Source organism: Lontra canadensis, unplaced genomic scaffold (assembly GCF_010015895.1).
Source record: "Lontra canadensis isolate GAN:19392208 unplaced genomic scaffold, GSC_riverotter_1.0 scaffold27, whole genome shotgun sequence".
Lineage (NCBI taxonomy): Eukaryota > Metazoa > Chordata > Mammalia > Carnivora > Mustelidae > Lontra > Lontra canadensis.
This window is the reverse complement of record NW_022631021.1, coordinates 18,150,506-18,166,892: the sequence shown is the minus strand read 5'-3', so window position 1 is coordinate 18,166,892 and position 16,387 is coordinate 18,150,506. Positions and strand designations below refer to the sequence as shown.

Here is a 16,387-nt window from a genome sequence, read left to right as displayed (position 1 = left end):
AGTGGATATTTTGATGTCAGTGGCCCAACAATTCAGGAAGTCCCAAAGCCACATGATTTCCAGAATATTTATGAAATAGGAACATTAGAATAATATGCCACAGATAATGATGGGAAAAGCAAAAAACAGTCTTTGCTTTCTAAAATTACTCACCATATTATTACAGCTCAAATTGTATTTTCACCAGATTTCGCTTATTGTTCGTTTCCCTTTCTGCCAGTGAAATAAGGGTTTCATTCTGTTACACAGAATATTAAAAGGCCAATACTGAAGGAAAAATGAAAGTTTCTTCACACTTGGGGCATGTGTTCAGAAAATGGAATATAGGTAGGCTATGATGACTAGTACAGGCTTTCTCTTTGGATCACTGACTGATTATCTCCTCTTGAATAATGTCACCTCCAGGCAATTAACATGTAGCACAGCTGACCCGACTAAGGGTTTGCTCAATGACCAGCAGGTCCCATCTCCTCCAGATGGGTTAAATCAGGTCCAAACAGTGAAGGAAGGTATCATCTGGAATTAAGATACACAAACCAGCAAAACAAAGATTCTCTGCTACATTCTGTAGTTCTCCAAGTCCAACCCCTTGTATTCTGGGAAGGTACTATTATGTGGTTTTAGGAAGTATAAAAATATCAGCTTCCTACATAGGTGGTAATAAGTTATTTAAACAGTGACTCTGCTTCCCAGAATTTCTAAATGGTACAGGCATTTTATTCTGACGATCACTAAGGACCTGGTAAACTACCTCCTGGACCTGAGAGAGAAAGCAGAAACACACATGAGCCATATGTATCCTACAGTACTGAGATCACACCAGTGCTTCACTAGCAGTAAAGTCACAGTGTATTTATCCCTAGTATTTAACACAGTGACATTTTGACATTTTGTCATTTTGTCACCGTGATGCCTCACAAGGGAGAGATTTTTAAGAAGGTCAGGGATGTTCTGGGAGGAACTCAACAACGTCAGCACACTTCCAACAACACAGCAGGCACCCAAGTGTTGACTCACCTGGTCCTTTGGATCCAGGACTTTGACTTCTTGAAAAGACAATAACCGTCATATTGGTTTGCCAGCCACATTTACTAGACCAGGTTCTATGATAGGTGCTAAATTGTGTTTGTGGTTTCATTTAATTGAATCCTGATTGTTACTTTTGGTTAAAGTAACATAGTCAAACACACAAAACACAGGATTGAGTCTCAGGTCCAGCCCAGGTCTGTGTGATCCCAGAGCATCCATTCCAGGGCTCCATGTTCCGCTCTGATGTCTGTGAAAACTGTACCTTTTGAATTATGGTTTTTACTGCTTAATAGTCTTTTTTCTCAAAGCCAAAGCCAAAGGCTCATGCCATCCCTTCCTGGATGATTTGGAAAAAGGTCTCTGTTTGTGCACTGTTTTGCCTGGGATGGCACTTGCATCTGAGGGTGATGAAGGCGTCCAGGCACACTGGCAATAACACTCTCTCTTTGTGGGCATTGTTTCATTGTTTTCCGAAACCCTTCGACAGTGGAGATCAGGAGGTCACTCTGCCTGCTGTGACAACCCAGAGTGCCTAGCAGGCTCTTGAATACAATTGTTTTCCACTCCTTGAGGTCTCAAATGGATTTGAGATTAGAATGGGAAAAGAAAAAGAAAAAATAAATAAATGAGATGTAAACACAGTACATAGCTCACGCACTCCACTGGGAATTCACATTATCCCCCTCCCAGAGTCTTAAGAGGTATTTACTTGTCCAGAATTTTTATTGCTTCAACAGCTATTAGAGCCCTCTCTGACCCATTTTAATGAGTTAATTTTTAATAGGTAGTATATGTACATGATACAAATTGAAAATGTTCACATGCTATAGTATTAGGGCCCCAAACAGATACCCAACAGGTGGCTGGAGCAGTGGACAGCTTCATGACAAAGTGCCCACAGTTATGATGCAACCTCAGTTCTGTACACGCTCCAGTAGTTAATTTTGCCATTGTGAGGGTTGTCTATTTGCATAACTGCTTTGCCTCCCTGGAGTACAGATAAATCTTATTGTGTTAAAGCCAGGCCAGGATGATAAGGTTAAGGTGAGGTCCAGCCTCAGCCCCATGCTGACCTGGAAGACCTCCCACATGGCACACAGACCCACCACTGAACCTAGAGCCAGTGCATGGGGAGCAGAGTCACGAGGGGTTCCCCTCCATGAGGAACTTGGGGATTTCTTCCCATGAATAGATCTTTGTTGGGATCATCTCAGTTTATCAGAGAAAATCTAATCATATCTATCCTCTATCTTCATTCAAAGCTTAGATTCCTTCCATAATATTCCTGGGCATCTGAGTAAAACTAATGATTCCCTTCCTCAAGAGGGAAGAATGCCAAGCCCCTTAAAGATCCTATTGTAGATCTCTTTCAGGGCATGATATTGGGGCCCTGCATTTATAAAACCTAAGAGAGCCCTCTCTAATGATTCTTAAAAAGAGTTTTGTGGTTTTCATTTCTACACATAGAAGGAGATATTAACTTCAAGTAGCAGCCTTTCACTAGTAAGTAAATAAACATAAGCATATAAACATATCTAAATGAGAAAAGTTGATGAGTGGGTAGGATGGGTACTGTACTTACCACGCACTGTGGTTATATGGACATGTGCAAGTTAACTCAGTGAAACAATCTGTCAGAGGGTTTGTATAGACCATAACTGCAAATGAAACACAGAGCAGTGTATCAGTGTGGACTGTGGGGTTTGGGGAAGACTCGATGGTGTAGAGGATGTTTAGCTACTTCTGGACAGTTGATAAGATTTAGAAGGACAGAAAAAAAGAGCATTTCTGTAAGACACAGTGGAATCAAAATGTTACGTTTTAGAGGGTAGTGAATGCACCAGTTGGTGGGATGGGAAATGTGAACACTGAAAGATCATGGAGACAATCTAAAAGCCTTTCTACATATCTGGGTGTAATCCATTTTAGACAAATGTTAGTTCGTGTTTTCTTATATGTTTTCTTTTACATCCATTATGGTTAAATACTGTGGTTAAATACATGATCTCAAGTCTTTATATTAACTCTTAGGGGAAGACATAGTAAGATTGTTCATGAAGGTAATTATGTAGCAATTTCATAAATATGCATTCTGCTTTTTTAAGGTATATACATGTATTAAACATGTATACATAGAAAAGGGTATAAGATGTACTCAGATATAATTGAAGATGCAAGTCTTCTGCCTCTCCTCAGTGGGAAGCTGTGGAGTATTTTTTCCATGTGTCAGAGAAACATCAATAGGTTCCTTCATGAGCCTTTGCTTGCAGTCGCTCTGGGTCAGGATAGTGAGTACAGGAAGAATGTAGTACTGTATGGAGTCCTGCAGAATGTTGTGTCTGAGATTGAGTTATTTTTCTATCCCTTTGGTTCAGCTTTCCTGACCATAGAAACCCTGGCCAGTTTGCTCAAGAGACTGATTCAGTTCTTTTGTGCTTATGTTCTTTTTTTGAAAACCAGGCTCATATAAAGCTCAATTATCTTTGAATCGCTGACTTTAAAAATAAATAAAAAAATAGTAATCAAATTTGTCGTGGATGTAGATATTTCTACAAGCATTAAGTTTACCAGATTAATACGTGTATTTACCACATTCAGTTTTTGCTAAAATATTGTTGATTTTGTGAAAGGGAAATGAATATTTACTAAATTAAGCTGTGAGTGACCAAAAGTAGTTAAAAGATGTATAGTAGAAAATTAATGTACTGTATTGTCTATCCAGGATCCTTTTTTTTCCTCCTCCTTTTTTCTTTTTTTGTTCTGTTTTTTGTTTTTTGAAATGAACTGGGGACACTGGGAACACTGGATTTAATATAATGGGCAGGTCTTCGAAGGGGTGTGTATGTATCATTCTTGGCCTTATTTTTGAAACTTAGAATTCTTAATAACCAAATAATATTTACCAAATATTACCTATATTACCAAATAATATTTGTCTGGACCTGGGTAGCCTAGTTAACATATTTAAAAAATACAGTTGCATTAGATAGCAACGGAAAATGACTTGCTTTTCAGAATGAGATTTTTTTGAACTGTACTGTTTATTTTCTTGATTTAATTTAGAACATATACATTTAATGCATTGATGAGATTTTTATGAACTTACTGGACTACTTAGTGTTTCGTATGATTTAAATTAATCATAGTTGGTCTCAGTGAAACTTAAAATCATGTGGTATCATTTTATGTGTCCTTTTCATGCCATTTGACAAACAAGATACTCCAGTCCCACCACCATCTTTCACAAAAAACCTGGAAAAAAGATGTATTTTCTTTCTCATTGTAGATTGGAGGGTGCTGCAGCCTCACTGTATTCTGTGTGCGTGACAACAGACTAACTCGGATACCTTCAGAGGTGTCGCAGGCCACAGAGCTTCATGTCCTGGATGTGGCAGGGAACAGGTAAGCATGTTCTGGTTTGCTTTTTTTGAGAAAAAGAACCAAATGTTCATTCGCCCCAACCTTTTATCATGTGTCTTTGCCATCTTGCCTTTGCTCCATCTTTTAGAATATGTATTAGTTGAATGACCCAGGACCCAGAAAATTGTTAATCTGAGAGCAGGAGTGATGGAGCTGGATGGAGTAGAAGAGGTCAGGGATGACCTGAGTGGGAGGCACTTTGACATTTAAGTAGACCCTTCTGTAGAAATGCTTCCCAGAACAGCAGTACAGTGATGTGAGGGAAACAGTGCTGCCTGAGAACTGGGATACTTAGGTTTTACCTTAACTTTGTAGCTTTTATAAGTCATCGTGCGCCTCTGGGTTTCCTTCTCTGAAGAATGAGCTTGAACAAATTTGAACTGTATTTTAACCAGGGATCTTGATATACTTTGCTGGTGATTCTGAACCCCCTGAAATTGTAAACAAAATTGTATTCGGGGGCACATTTCTGGCCAAAGGATCTCTGGCTAATGTCAGAATCACCAAGTGGTCATAATCAAAGTGAAGAGCTACCCAACTGGTATACCCCAAGGTCACAGCAGTACCATTTTTCAAGTTGTGCTTGAGAGGTCATGGTAGACCACTTCCTGGTTTTGGAATATGCCTTCTGTTCACCTGTGTAGAATATAGATTTGTTTCAGCCAGTCTGAACTAACTTCGTCACCTCAGATTGCATGTGCCCTTTCTTTCCCTGGAGCCTAGACCAGCTACTCCTTCTGCCTGAGACCCTCTTCTCTGATTCCCACTGCTGTTTTCATTTTCTCCAGGGAGCTTTCTTTGTATGGAGCCTGCTTCTTTGAATTCCCCCTAACATAGGACTCACAGCACCATATAATAATTGCCAGCCTATGCGTGTGTGAATGTCTAAACCTAAAGTTGTGTGACGTCAGATGTGGTATCTGGGCCACTGTGCCTTTTATCCCTGCACAGTGCCTGGTACATGATAGAACCTGGTAAATATTTGTCACCCAAATGAAAATGTTAAAAATGTTAGTTTTGCAGAGTGAATAGGTGGCCACTGCGAAATACCTTGTATCACAGGCTGCATCACCAAAGGAATTTTAAAAATGCTTTCGAGTGTTACATAGTTAGATAGGAGGAAAAGTGCCCAGCCAGGAGAAAATGATCAATGATTTTAAATGAGAGATAGCAACAGCGGTCGGAAGAGTGTTTGGGGGATTGTGTGCTAAGTGCTAATTAACTGGTCACTTAGGTCAGACACAAGCCACCGTTTCTCATGCTGGCCAATGGATTGTAGGTTGTGGCGCTAATAAATAGCAGGACTCAGTGAACCTAAGAGGGGGGCCCACCATTTTCAAGTGAAGGCTTTTAGGACATCTTGATAGATTCTTAAACCACTGACTGGTTACTAGAAACTCAGGATTAATTTGAGTTGAGTGTTGACTTTCTGCTGAATGGAGTCTCGTGTGCAGCATAAAGCTTGGGAAGGATTGTTCTTTCCTAAACTCCAGCAGTAGAAACTCAGTAACGCCCAACCTTCCCAGACTCTTGCCACACCTGTGAGCATGAAATTGCATCATTAATTCCTGAGCAGAAGATGGCTCTGATGCCTGAAAACTGTTTTTCACATGAGTGAAGGCTCTAATCTCTAGTTCTCAGAAGGGAAAGTTAAATGTTTATTATGCTTGGGCTGGAGTGGAGAAAACCCCATTAAAAAGTAGAGTTACGTATCTGTCATCTGAGTCAGTTTAATGTGTCACATGTATATACAGATTCATAGCCAAATTTTAAACCTATTAAAATATTTAATTACTACTTACTTAAAGTATTAGTATAGAAACTAATAAAAAAAAGGCTACAATGTCAGCTTTTTAGCTTACAGAAATGTTACACCATGGGAAATCATACCACATACAACAGAAGTTTTGCCTCTTCTCTCAAGCATGTAAAAATAGCAAATAACACAGACTATATATTAGTTTCCACAAATTTTCTTCGACAAATTTGATAGGGTAACTATAAAATGCCACTTGGAAACCAAATATCAAATCTTTTGGTACAGTAACAGAGAAGATGTCTTTTATCATCAGCAACCCATGGACACAGAATCCATTTCCTTAATTCTTACTCTTTCCCATAGGACTATCCCCCCCACTACACAATATCTAGTATTTGAGAATCTTTGAGGGAGAGTAGTACCAAATACTAGAAACAGTGGCTGTCAATGGAGAAATAGTTTGTACCTTTGAATTTTATAATCCCAAAAATTAAATTTAAAAATATTAAAACATATTACTTCACAGCTGTTAGAGTGGATGTTATTTAAAAAAAAAAAAAAAAAACAAAAAAAAAACAAGATAACAAGTGTTAGCAAGGATGGGGAGACAAGGGAACCTTTGTTCCCTGCTGCTGGTGGGCATGTAAATTGGTGTAGCCATTAGAGAAAACAGTATGGAGGTTCCTCAAAAATTTAAAAATTTAACTATCATATGCTGTAGCAATCCCACTTCTGGCATATAGCCAAATGAAAGGAAAACAGGATATTGAAAAGAGATCTGTGCTCTCTTGTTCACAGTAGCCAAGATATGGAAACAACCTAAACAATATCAGCAGATGAACAGATAAAGAAGATGCAGTATGATACATATAATGGAGTATTATTCGGCCTTAAGAAAGAAGAAAATCATGTTATTTATGACAATATAGATGGACCTTGAGGGCATTATGCTAAGTGAAATAAGTCACACAAAAAAAGACAATCCTGTATGATCTTACATATGAAATCTAAAAAAGCCAAACTCCTAGAAATAGAGAGTAGAATGGTGGTCACCATGTGCTAAGAGTAGGGGAGGTAGGGAGGTATTGATCAGTGGGTACAAATTGCCAGTTACAAGATGAATAAGTTCTGGGGACCTAATGTATAGCATGGTGACTATACTTAATACTGCCTTATATCCTTGAAATTTGCTGAGAGAATAGATCTTTGAATGGGCTACACACACACACACACGCACATGCATGAAAAATGGTGATTATGTGACTGGATGGAGATGTTAACTAAAACTCCACTGTGGTAGTCACTTGGGAATATATAAATGTATCAAATCATCTCAGGTGCACCTTAAAATTACACAATGTTACATGGCAATTATAGCTCAGTAAAATGGAGAAAAACTATTAAAAGGCAAAATACAACATAGCAGTGTACTTGTACTGTGGAATAGTAAGTAGTTAGAAGAGTGACATAATTTCTCTGTGTAGTAACACAGGATGCCCATGGTACCGAGTAAGAAGAATAGCTATTGGACATAACACAGCATTCTCATTTTTGTTTTTGCTTTTAAAACAACCTATCTATGTATTATAACAAAACATTAATAATAGTTCCCATAGAGGCAGAGTGGAGGCCTGAGGTTACAGGGGGCTTTCCCTTTAGATATTTTAGTACTAGTTAAATTTTCCCACTGATATGTTTTCTCTTCATATCTTTAAGCAGTTTTGAAAACTTGCTGGGAACTAAAAATTCTAGTAGGAGGTAAAAGATGAAACATTCAGTTGTAAGAAGCATGCAACTATAGGTCAATAGGCCATGTGTAGTTGTTAAGTAAATTTGACAGCACAATTGCTACAGTAGTGCGGAGGTGGGGAAGGTCACCTCAGGTTAGTTGGTCAGGGATTTAATTGGAAATGAGAGACATAGCTCATGGTATGGTTATTCGTTTGCCTTAGTCCTTGTACCGTTGATATAAATAGTAACCACAGGCTTTTTATTTTGAGGGGATGCGGTCCTTAATAAAACAGGGAGATGTGAGATGTGTACAAATAGGGCTGTGGTTTCTTGTGTTGAGTCTGCAGTATACAGAAGGTACCAGAGGTGTGTGCTCAGTTGGCAGCAGCCATGTTCAAGCTGGCACTGATTCTTGACGGGGAAACTGGTGTTCCAGACAAGTCACTAATCTTATATGGCTTGGTTGAATATGATTATAAGATCTGTTGTTGTAGAGACTGTAGTTTATTTTAACTTTTATCATATGATTTGCTATCCTTGGAAGCTGTTACTTATTATTGATGCACTGTTTAGTGTTTTATTTATGCCTTTGCTTTATTTAGCACTTAGCTGCAAAGCCCATTATTCTGAGAAGATACAATGACCATGTTTGAGTATTTGTGTTTTGTGCCAGTTTTCAAATCTCAACTATTTTTTTCTTTATGCTCTTATGAGTAAGAAATCTAGAGATACTGACTGTAAATTTCTTGTGTAAGATCCTGAAACTTTCAAAAGAATCATCCCTTTATTCATTAAAATGAAAAAGAGTTAAAGTACTTAACGCTTTCACAGTGTGCTAGGATATTGTTTTAAAAAAATCCCTGTCATCAGATCTGGCAAATACATGTCTGTCTTTAACTTCCTTACATTTGAATAAATGTGTGACAGCCTTTGGGCCGAGGCAGGAATAATTTTTTGTATAAGCATAAGAGCTTTCACTTTCTATCTCACTCAAAGACCCAACATCTCAGAATAGGAAGTGGAGCTGTAAAGGCCTGCTTCCTCAGATCCCTTGGGCATCCTTCATGGTGTGAGCCTGTCACTGAACTCAGTAGATTCTGGGATTTAAAAATATGTATTTCTCACTCAGTTTGGCCCTTATTAGCAAAGTACTAGAGTATACGATACACAGAGACTTCTCAAGGGTACTTTAACATATGCAGGTCTCATGGATGCATTAACTCTAGAACCTAACTCTCATGTAAGGTACAATTCCACTGACTCAGTACTGCACCCAGTACGTATGCATGGGATGGGCCAACCTTTGCTAGACTAATTGTTAGGAAAAGAAAATAATTTTGTCATCTCCATAACTAGTATATTGGAAATATGTTGTAAATAATACTAATTTGTTCTTTGGAAGTTTGTTAATAATGCATTTGTTGTTAACACTCCACGTACTCTTTGATAATTTTTACTTCATTTGTTAAAGTAACAACATTCTGTGCTTACATTTTATTTAGATTAGTTTAATAATATTAGAGTACAACTTCTCTTCATATCCCTACATAGAGTTTGAATTAATTTTCCTTAAGCCTGCCCATTCAGAGTGGCATCTATGTCTGATAATGCAGTATTGATCTCTCGGTAAATAAGCTGTACATGTAGACCTCCCACATGTGTTAAACTGGAGACAGGTGTGCAAGTTCATAAAAGAGCTCCAGCAATACATGCTGCCATGTGATTTCTTTACGGAGTTCATGGGCCAAGGATTTCTTTAAGAAAATGTGCCTTATCTTGTGGCTACAGAATGCAGTCAGCTCATTACTGTCCAGCTTGTAAAGTTACTGCTGAGATTATAATTTAATGCACATGGAGCCATCTTTAGAGTAAAAATACTTGATCAAATACAACCTTAGTTTCATTAAACCTTAAATTCCTGGTATCTGCAGAGGTTTGGTTGTTTTCATAGTGCATTAGTAGACTTGTATAAGGCATTGGTTTTTACTAAAGCAGTCTTTTCACCCCCAGCCGTTGTTAGCATTTTGAGCCAGATAATTCTTTGATGTGGCGGCTCTCCTAAGCATTATAGGATATTTAGCAACATCCCTGGCCTCTACCCACTAGATGCCAAGAGTACCACCCAGAAATGTCTACAGACATTGCCAGATGTCCCTGAGGCAGAAGCGTCCCTGGTTAAGAACCACCGCACTAAAGTAGTCTTTTGGTGAATACAAATGTATATGATTCCCGGTGCTGGTTTTGCTAAATAGAGTTAACTAGGTGCAGTCACTTTGTCAGACATGTGTGCGAACATTAATATAGAATTAATCTTTAGGTGTCACATTACAGTTTTTAAAGTGCTTTAATACATATGATCTCACTTGAAACTGAAACAATGTGAAGTGGACATTAACTATCCCATAGGAGTCTGGGGAAGTGGAAGTTTCTAGAAACTAGAAGATACAAGCTTAAGATGGATACCTAAAATAATCTCCTTAGACAAAGAAAATGCAGTGCAGGAAGAAAATGTTTTCATCTTTATTATAACTGCCACTTAAATTCTTCAGCACCCCAGGAATCTCCTTCCACTCTTCCTCATTTTTGCCAGGTGCTACTGAAAACAGGCCTTCATCAAGGAGGCTGTTGCCATTGACTCAGTAAGAACTCCTGCTACTGCGTCCTTCCATGGTCAGACTGGCTTTTTTTCTCTTTAAATCCAAACCTCCTAATGTTTTGCCCTGTGGCCAGAGGTGCTGATGTAATTATAAAATCTGAGACCTTGATGTCTTCTTTTGCTTTAAATTAGGCTGTTACATCTGCCTTTATCCCTGACCGCCTTGAAGCTGAAGGCTTTGTGGTTGTCTGACAACCAGTCGCAGCCCCTACTCACGTTCCAGACGGACACAGACCACACCACAGGAGAGAAGATTTTGACCTGTGTCTTGCTTCCTCAGCTGCCTTCTGAACCTACTTGCCAAGGTGAAATTAAGAACAATACTCACATGGCTATGAGAATTAGTAGGAGCTAATACCTATCCATAAGACCTCTTACTCCCATGTGCGTCTGTAATTTGTCTAATGTGCCCCTAGAGCCAGCCTGGGTGAGGTCACTGTGGATGTCCTCTGGGAAGGTTCTTTCCTCTGTACCTTCAAAGAAAAAGTACCCCTCACACCTTCTTATCATATCTGAAATTTCTTAAACAGCCTTTTGTATTTGAATTATTGCTAAGACTGAAAACACAAGTACTCTTTAAAAAGTTGACAGAGTCCCTTAAAATCCAGACTGGTAGTTTAGAGGATTAGAACACCACTGACAAACAGGTTTTTTTGTTTTTTGTTTTTTTAAGATTTATTTATTTTACAGAGATAGAGCAGGAGTGGGAGGGGCAAAGGGAGAAGGAGTGCGATCTCAAGCTAACTTCACACTGAGTGCGGAACCTGACTGGAACTTGATCTCACTACCCTGAATCATGACCTGAACTGAAATGAGGAGTCCGTGTTTAACCGAATAAGCCACCCAGGTGCCCCCAATGACAAATAGTTTTTAGGCCAGTCTGTTATTTTAAGTCATTGTATCTTTGTTTTATAAATTATGTGTGGTTTTAAAAAATATTCACACTAACATCAAATTGCCATTATAAATCTGCTGAGAGTTGGTTTTGATAAAAGAGAACTAGAGTGCACTGGGAGAACAGGAATCCCCTAGGTGGAAAAGCCCCAAAGCCATTTTGCCAATCCCAACCTTGTTAGAGGAGCTTTTAAGACCCCAAGGGGAAGACAACAGAAGTGTTACTAAGGAAAGTACTGGAGTCCAACATGTACAACTACATCAGTGTCATGAGAAAGGTTTTTTGTTTTTTGTCTTGTCTTTTTAAGTAGGCTCCATACTCAACATGGAGCCCAATTAGGGGGCTTGAACTCACAACCCTGAGATCAAAACCTGAGCTGAGATCATGAGTTGGATGTTTGACTGAGCCACCCAGGCACCCCCTCACCACAATAAAGTTTTTAAAGTTAGCTTATAGAAAAGAATTGTGAAAAAGGATTCTATAAATTATGATGACATTCTGTGATGAAATACTAAACATTAGTTTGGCAGATATTTTATATGATCTCAAATAGAATTATGCAACATTGAAAAGAAAGGGTAACCCTGTCCTAGATTCTTTTCTAATTTTTTTGAAATACTACATAGCAGTTACCAGTCACACAAACTCAGGTTCCCAGCTGATGTGGTCTTTGTCATGACAGAGAACCTCCCTCGCTGTGGGGCACTGGAGAGCTTGGTGAATGATGTCCCGGATGACACCTGGAATGAGCGTGCAGTGAACAGAGTCAGTGCAATCCGATTTTTGGAAGATGAGAGAGATGAAGAAGACAATGAAACGGTATAGAAATGGAGATTGTTGGCCTCCCTGAAAATGCAAAATTTAAAAGCCTTCCAAGACCAATAGTGGCACCTAATAAGGATTTCTTTTAATTTCAAATTGTTCTCTGCTTAGCCTTCAGCATGTAAGAATTTTTTAGAAGACAAAATTAGGTATTTCTAGGTACTGATTCACCAAATGTATATAAAGCAAATGGACCTTTTGGGATTTTTTCTTGGAATAGTTTATACTCTTGTTCCTTATTTGTGATAGCATCCTTTCTTGCCTCCGGTAAACTGGGAATTTGCTCTGGGTTTTTTTTCCCCTTTTTTATTATTATTTTTTTAAGATTTTATTTATTTTTGCAAGAGAGAGAGTGTATAAGCACTAGGAGGGGCAGAGGGAGAAGCAGACTCCTCATTGAGCAGGGAGCCCCAGGCGGGACTCAGTCCCGGGACCCTTGGATCATGACCTGAGCCCAAGGCAGATGCTTAACCAACTGAGCCACCCAGACACCAGAAATTTGTTTTCTGTTTTTGTTGTTCTTGGTGAATGAAGTCTCCTCCCCACCACCATTTAGAGGTGTATGGCAATGACTCCATTTGCACTTCAGAGTGTTACTTGGCTTGCCTTCTGTGGAGCTGTGCTTCTCTCTGTCCTTCTCTCTGTCCTTTATTTAATTAATCATTCTTCTCTTCAGCCTCAGGCAGAGTGCTTGCGATCTTAGTTGGGTTTATTTACAAGTTTTCATTCAAAAATCAGGAATAGATTTGAAGGTATTACTTAGCCTTACTCTATCCACACTTTAAAAATGTCTGTCGGCCAGCTGATGTCTTCAGGAGTCTGTGACAACTCTTGAAATATTATTACATGTTAACTTTGGCTTCTTAAACTCCTTTTGCTAATTGAGATTTTCATAAGCGGAGCTAAGAGGGAGTACCTACAGCCCCCAAAGCAAAGGGTGGCTTTTAAATGACTGCTGTGGTGTCTGTTATTCCAGCTGTCACCAAACGGGATTTTATGTTTACAGTAATGGAGCACAGAATGGGAATTAGGCACAACAAAGTGACTTCAGCAGAAAGGAGTCCTCAGTGCTTACCTGTTGGCTTGCCGGAGGATGAGGAATTCACCGGTTCTTTCACTGTCTCAGTAGTGCTCTTGGCTGTTGTGTCACCGTACTTTAGGCTCCTTCTCCTGAAACTCCTTGGACAGGCCATTTACTCGACAGAAATGCTGTCTTAGGAGCCAGAGAGCACCTGCTAGGTCAAATAAGAGTTTTTTTTAAAGATTGTCCCTTCCCGGACACTTCACTCCCAGCACTATGGCCTTTATTAGAAAAATGTGAACTCTCTTTAGTAAACACAAATAAGACACATAGCGGCCAAGAAAAGCAGCTCTTCTCTCTCTCACTTCCCTTTTCCTTCCACTCCCATGCCTCCATGTTGAAGGAAGCCAAATCCACTTCAGGTAGTGGTAGACCACTGCAATGATTGTAAGTTAGAATTTGTTTACCCCTTTATGTTTTTCTTTCTTCACACCCCACACCAACATCTTAAAAATCTTTGTTTCCTTGCCCTTCATGGAACTTAATTTTTATCTTACGCTAATCTTACATATTACAGAGTATTCTTTTATTCTGAAAGTAACCCTTCTAGGTAGACCAGTTGAGGTGCCCCTGACACCTTCATCTCCCTGAACTGCCAGTGAGCAGCTGATAAGCAGCATGCGGGGCTCCCAAGGAGGCGCTTCTGCCCCCTCCGAGCGCCTGCATCCCGAGAAGGGAGGCTTTGTCCCCGAGTGCCCCCACCCTGAAGCTGCCTGTTGAAAGAGTAATGACATAAGACCCACACACTCACTCCCCTGCTTGTTTTCAGAGAACACTTCTGCGGCGAGCCACTCCACACCCAGGGGAGCTAAAGAACATGAAAAAGACAGTGGAGAATTTACGGAATGACATGAATGCTGCTAAAGGACTGGATTCAAACAAAAACGAGGTCAATCACGCCATTGACCGAGTGACCACTTCTGTATAGAACTTCACCTCCAAGTTTTACCTCCCGTGTCTTCCCCTGCTGTTGAGATCCTGTCTCCTCCCCAGGAGCAACGCGTGGCCCTGGGGCTTCACCAGAACGTTGTGCGTGCCCGTCACCGCCCCGGAACGTGTGTGCGTGCACGTCACCGCCCCGGAACGTGTGTGCGTGCACGTCACCGCCCCGGAACGTGTGTGCGTGCACGTCACTGCCCCGGAACGTGGGCGCATGCGCATCACGGCCCAGGCCGCATGCTGGGCTGCTGCTGTCCCCATGGAAGTGCCTTATTCCGGCTCCTCAGCCAGCCAGGGCACCAGTGCGCCCCCGGTATGCCGCCTCTCCCCTGACTTCTAGTCATTTGTCATAAGTAGAATACACTACTGTAAACACCTGACCTTTGCTTCTGTCTTATGTTGGGGTAAGGGAGCGCAGGAAGGGAAGTTTTGTTGATCCTCCTCCCTCCCATAAAGTGCTGGGACATTTTGAGCCCAAGTTCTCTTGGACCTACTGATGAGAGATAGTTTTACGTACGGCGCATAATTGATCCTTTTTTAAAAAACTTTTTGGCAGCTCAGATGGTGTAAATTTAAAAATTTTGTATAGGTATTTCGTAACAAAAAAAAATGTGTATTTCTTTTTTGTTATTTTATCTTGGAAACGGTACATATTTTAGCATTTGTGCAGGAAAAAAAAACACAAAACAGTCCTAAAGTATTTGTTTTCACTTGTACCACCCACTTGTGCCTTACTGTATCCTGAATCATGTCAAACCAGTTGTACGCAGTGGCATCGATGAGCAGTGAGATGAGACTAGGAGTGTGGTACTTTTAAAGCAGTGTTGGATTTTAATCAGTAATCTACCTGGTGGATTTGTTTTTAACCAAAAAGAAGAGTTACCACCAATTTGTAAATTTTATCAGTAGATTTTTTTTAAAAAGAGGAACCAAAGGATTAGACTGCTAATATTTCATGTCTTACACTTTAACTTTTTATGAATGAGTCTCTTGTAATGAGTGCAGCATCTGATTGTACCTGTTTGGAAGGTATATGCCATTTGTAAAATAAAATAGAGGAGAAAAGCACAAAAGGAGAAAACTGGTTCAGAAATTCAGTGGATAAATTAACTATGTACTGCAAAAGAAAGTATGATTTTTATGGAAGAAAGCTTTAAAAGTTTTATATTGAGATATAAAACCACAATAAAGCAAAATAACCATATTAGAAATGTTGCTATCTTTGTAAGTGCAATTTAATTTGTAAATAGAATTTGAATCAAAGTATAACAAATACTTGCTTCCAGTATTAATTTTAAATCTGTTAATTTAAGGGGCATGGGGGTATGCTTTGGTATGTTTCTGTTGATTTCTTTCCTTTTTTTTTTTTTTTTTTTTTTTTTTTTGGTATAATGTCATAAAAAGCAATGAAAGTACCAGTCGCTATGTGGTATCTAGGAAAATCATGATACTGTTGGTTTTTTGTTTTCTCTCCATGAAATAAAATCATCCTGGAATTAACGATACAACTTTTTAAAATTAATTATCACCTTCTGTATTCAGATGTAGCTGAGTTCTTTGGCGATGTGCTCCCACCCATTAAATATCTAAACTACTGGTGAGTTTTGAGTTAATTGCTTGCCATTGTGCCACACAGCACAGACCCCAGAAGTGCCTTCCTCTTACTAATAACTTTGGATCCTGGCTTTCTGGCCAGTTGGACTCTGTAGAAACCTGTTTTCAACCAGCCAGATACACCTTTCTATTACTATTATGCATTAATTTACTGTGTTCACTTTGCTTTTTAAGTTATTTGTATATATGTATATATTTTAAAATCTATTTATTGAGTTCAAAGTACCATGGCATGGAATTGGTTTCTGGCTAGTCAGTTTTATACCTTGCTCCCCAATTTGTGAGTACCGGTTTAGTTTTTTTCCATTTTAACATTTTGGCATACTTTAGGCTTTAGGCCTATGAAGATGATACCATTAAACTCATGAACTGATGGATAAGCAAATTGGCTTTATCTTGATGCTAAAGAACAATAGAACTCGAATGGTGTTTTTTGTTCGT

At 39.3% G+C, this 16,387-nt stretch overlaps 1 protein-coding gene and 1 long non-coding RNA gene across 2 annotated transcripts in view; one reads left to right on the top strand and one right to left on the bottom strand.

Moving 5' to 3' along the window:
* The window catches only part of LRRC1 (leucine rich repeat containing 1), a 148,065-nt gene extending 132,228 nt beyond the window's left edge, over positions 1 to 15,837 (top strand). Inside the window, exons 11-14 of the mRNA XM_032864515.1 lie at positions 4,316 to 4,431; positions 10,728 to 10,900; positions 12,173 to 12,309; positions 14,163 to 15,837. Of these exons, the coding sequence (XP_032720406.1) occupies positions 4,316 to 4,431; positions 10,728 to 10,900; positions 12,173 to 12,309; positions 14,163 to 14,321 (585 nt within the window). The 3' untranslated portion in view covers positions 14,322 to 15,837. The remainder of the gene's footprint in view (positions 1 to 4,315; positions 4,432 to 10,727; positions 10,901 to 12,172; positions 12,310 to 14,162) is intronic.
* Positions 1,433 to 13,428, bottom strand: LOC116871682. Its single transcript, XR_004383479.1, has 3 exons — positions 13,388 to 13,428; positions 2,612 to 2,687; positions 1,433 to 1,595 (listed from the first exon to the last, which is right to left on the bottom strand). It is a non-coding gene; the product is annotated as an uncharacterized LOC116871682 (long non-coding RNA).
* Positions 15,838 to 16,387: the final 550 nt, after the last annotated feature.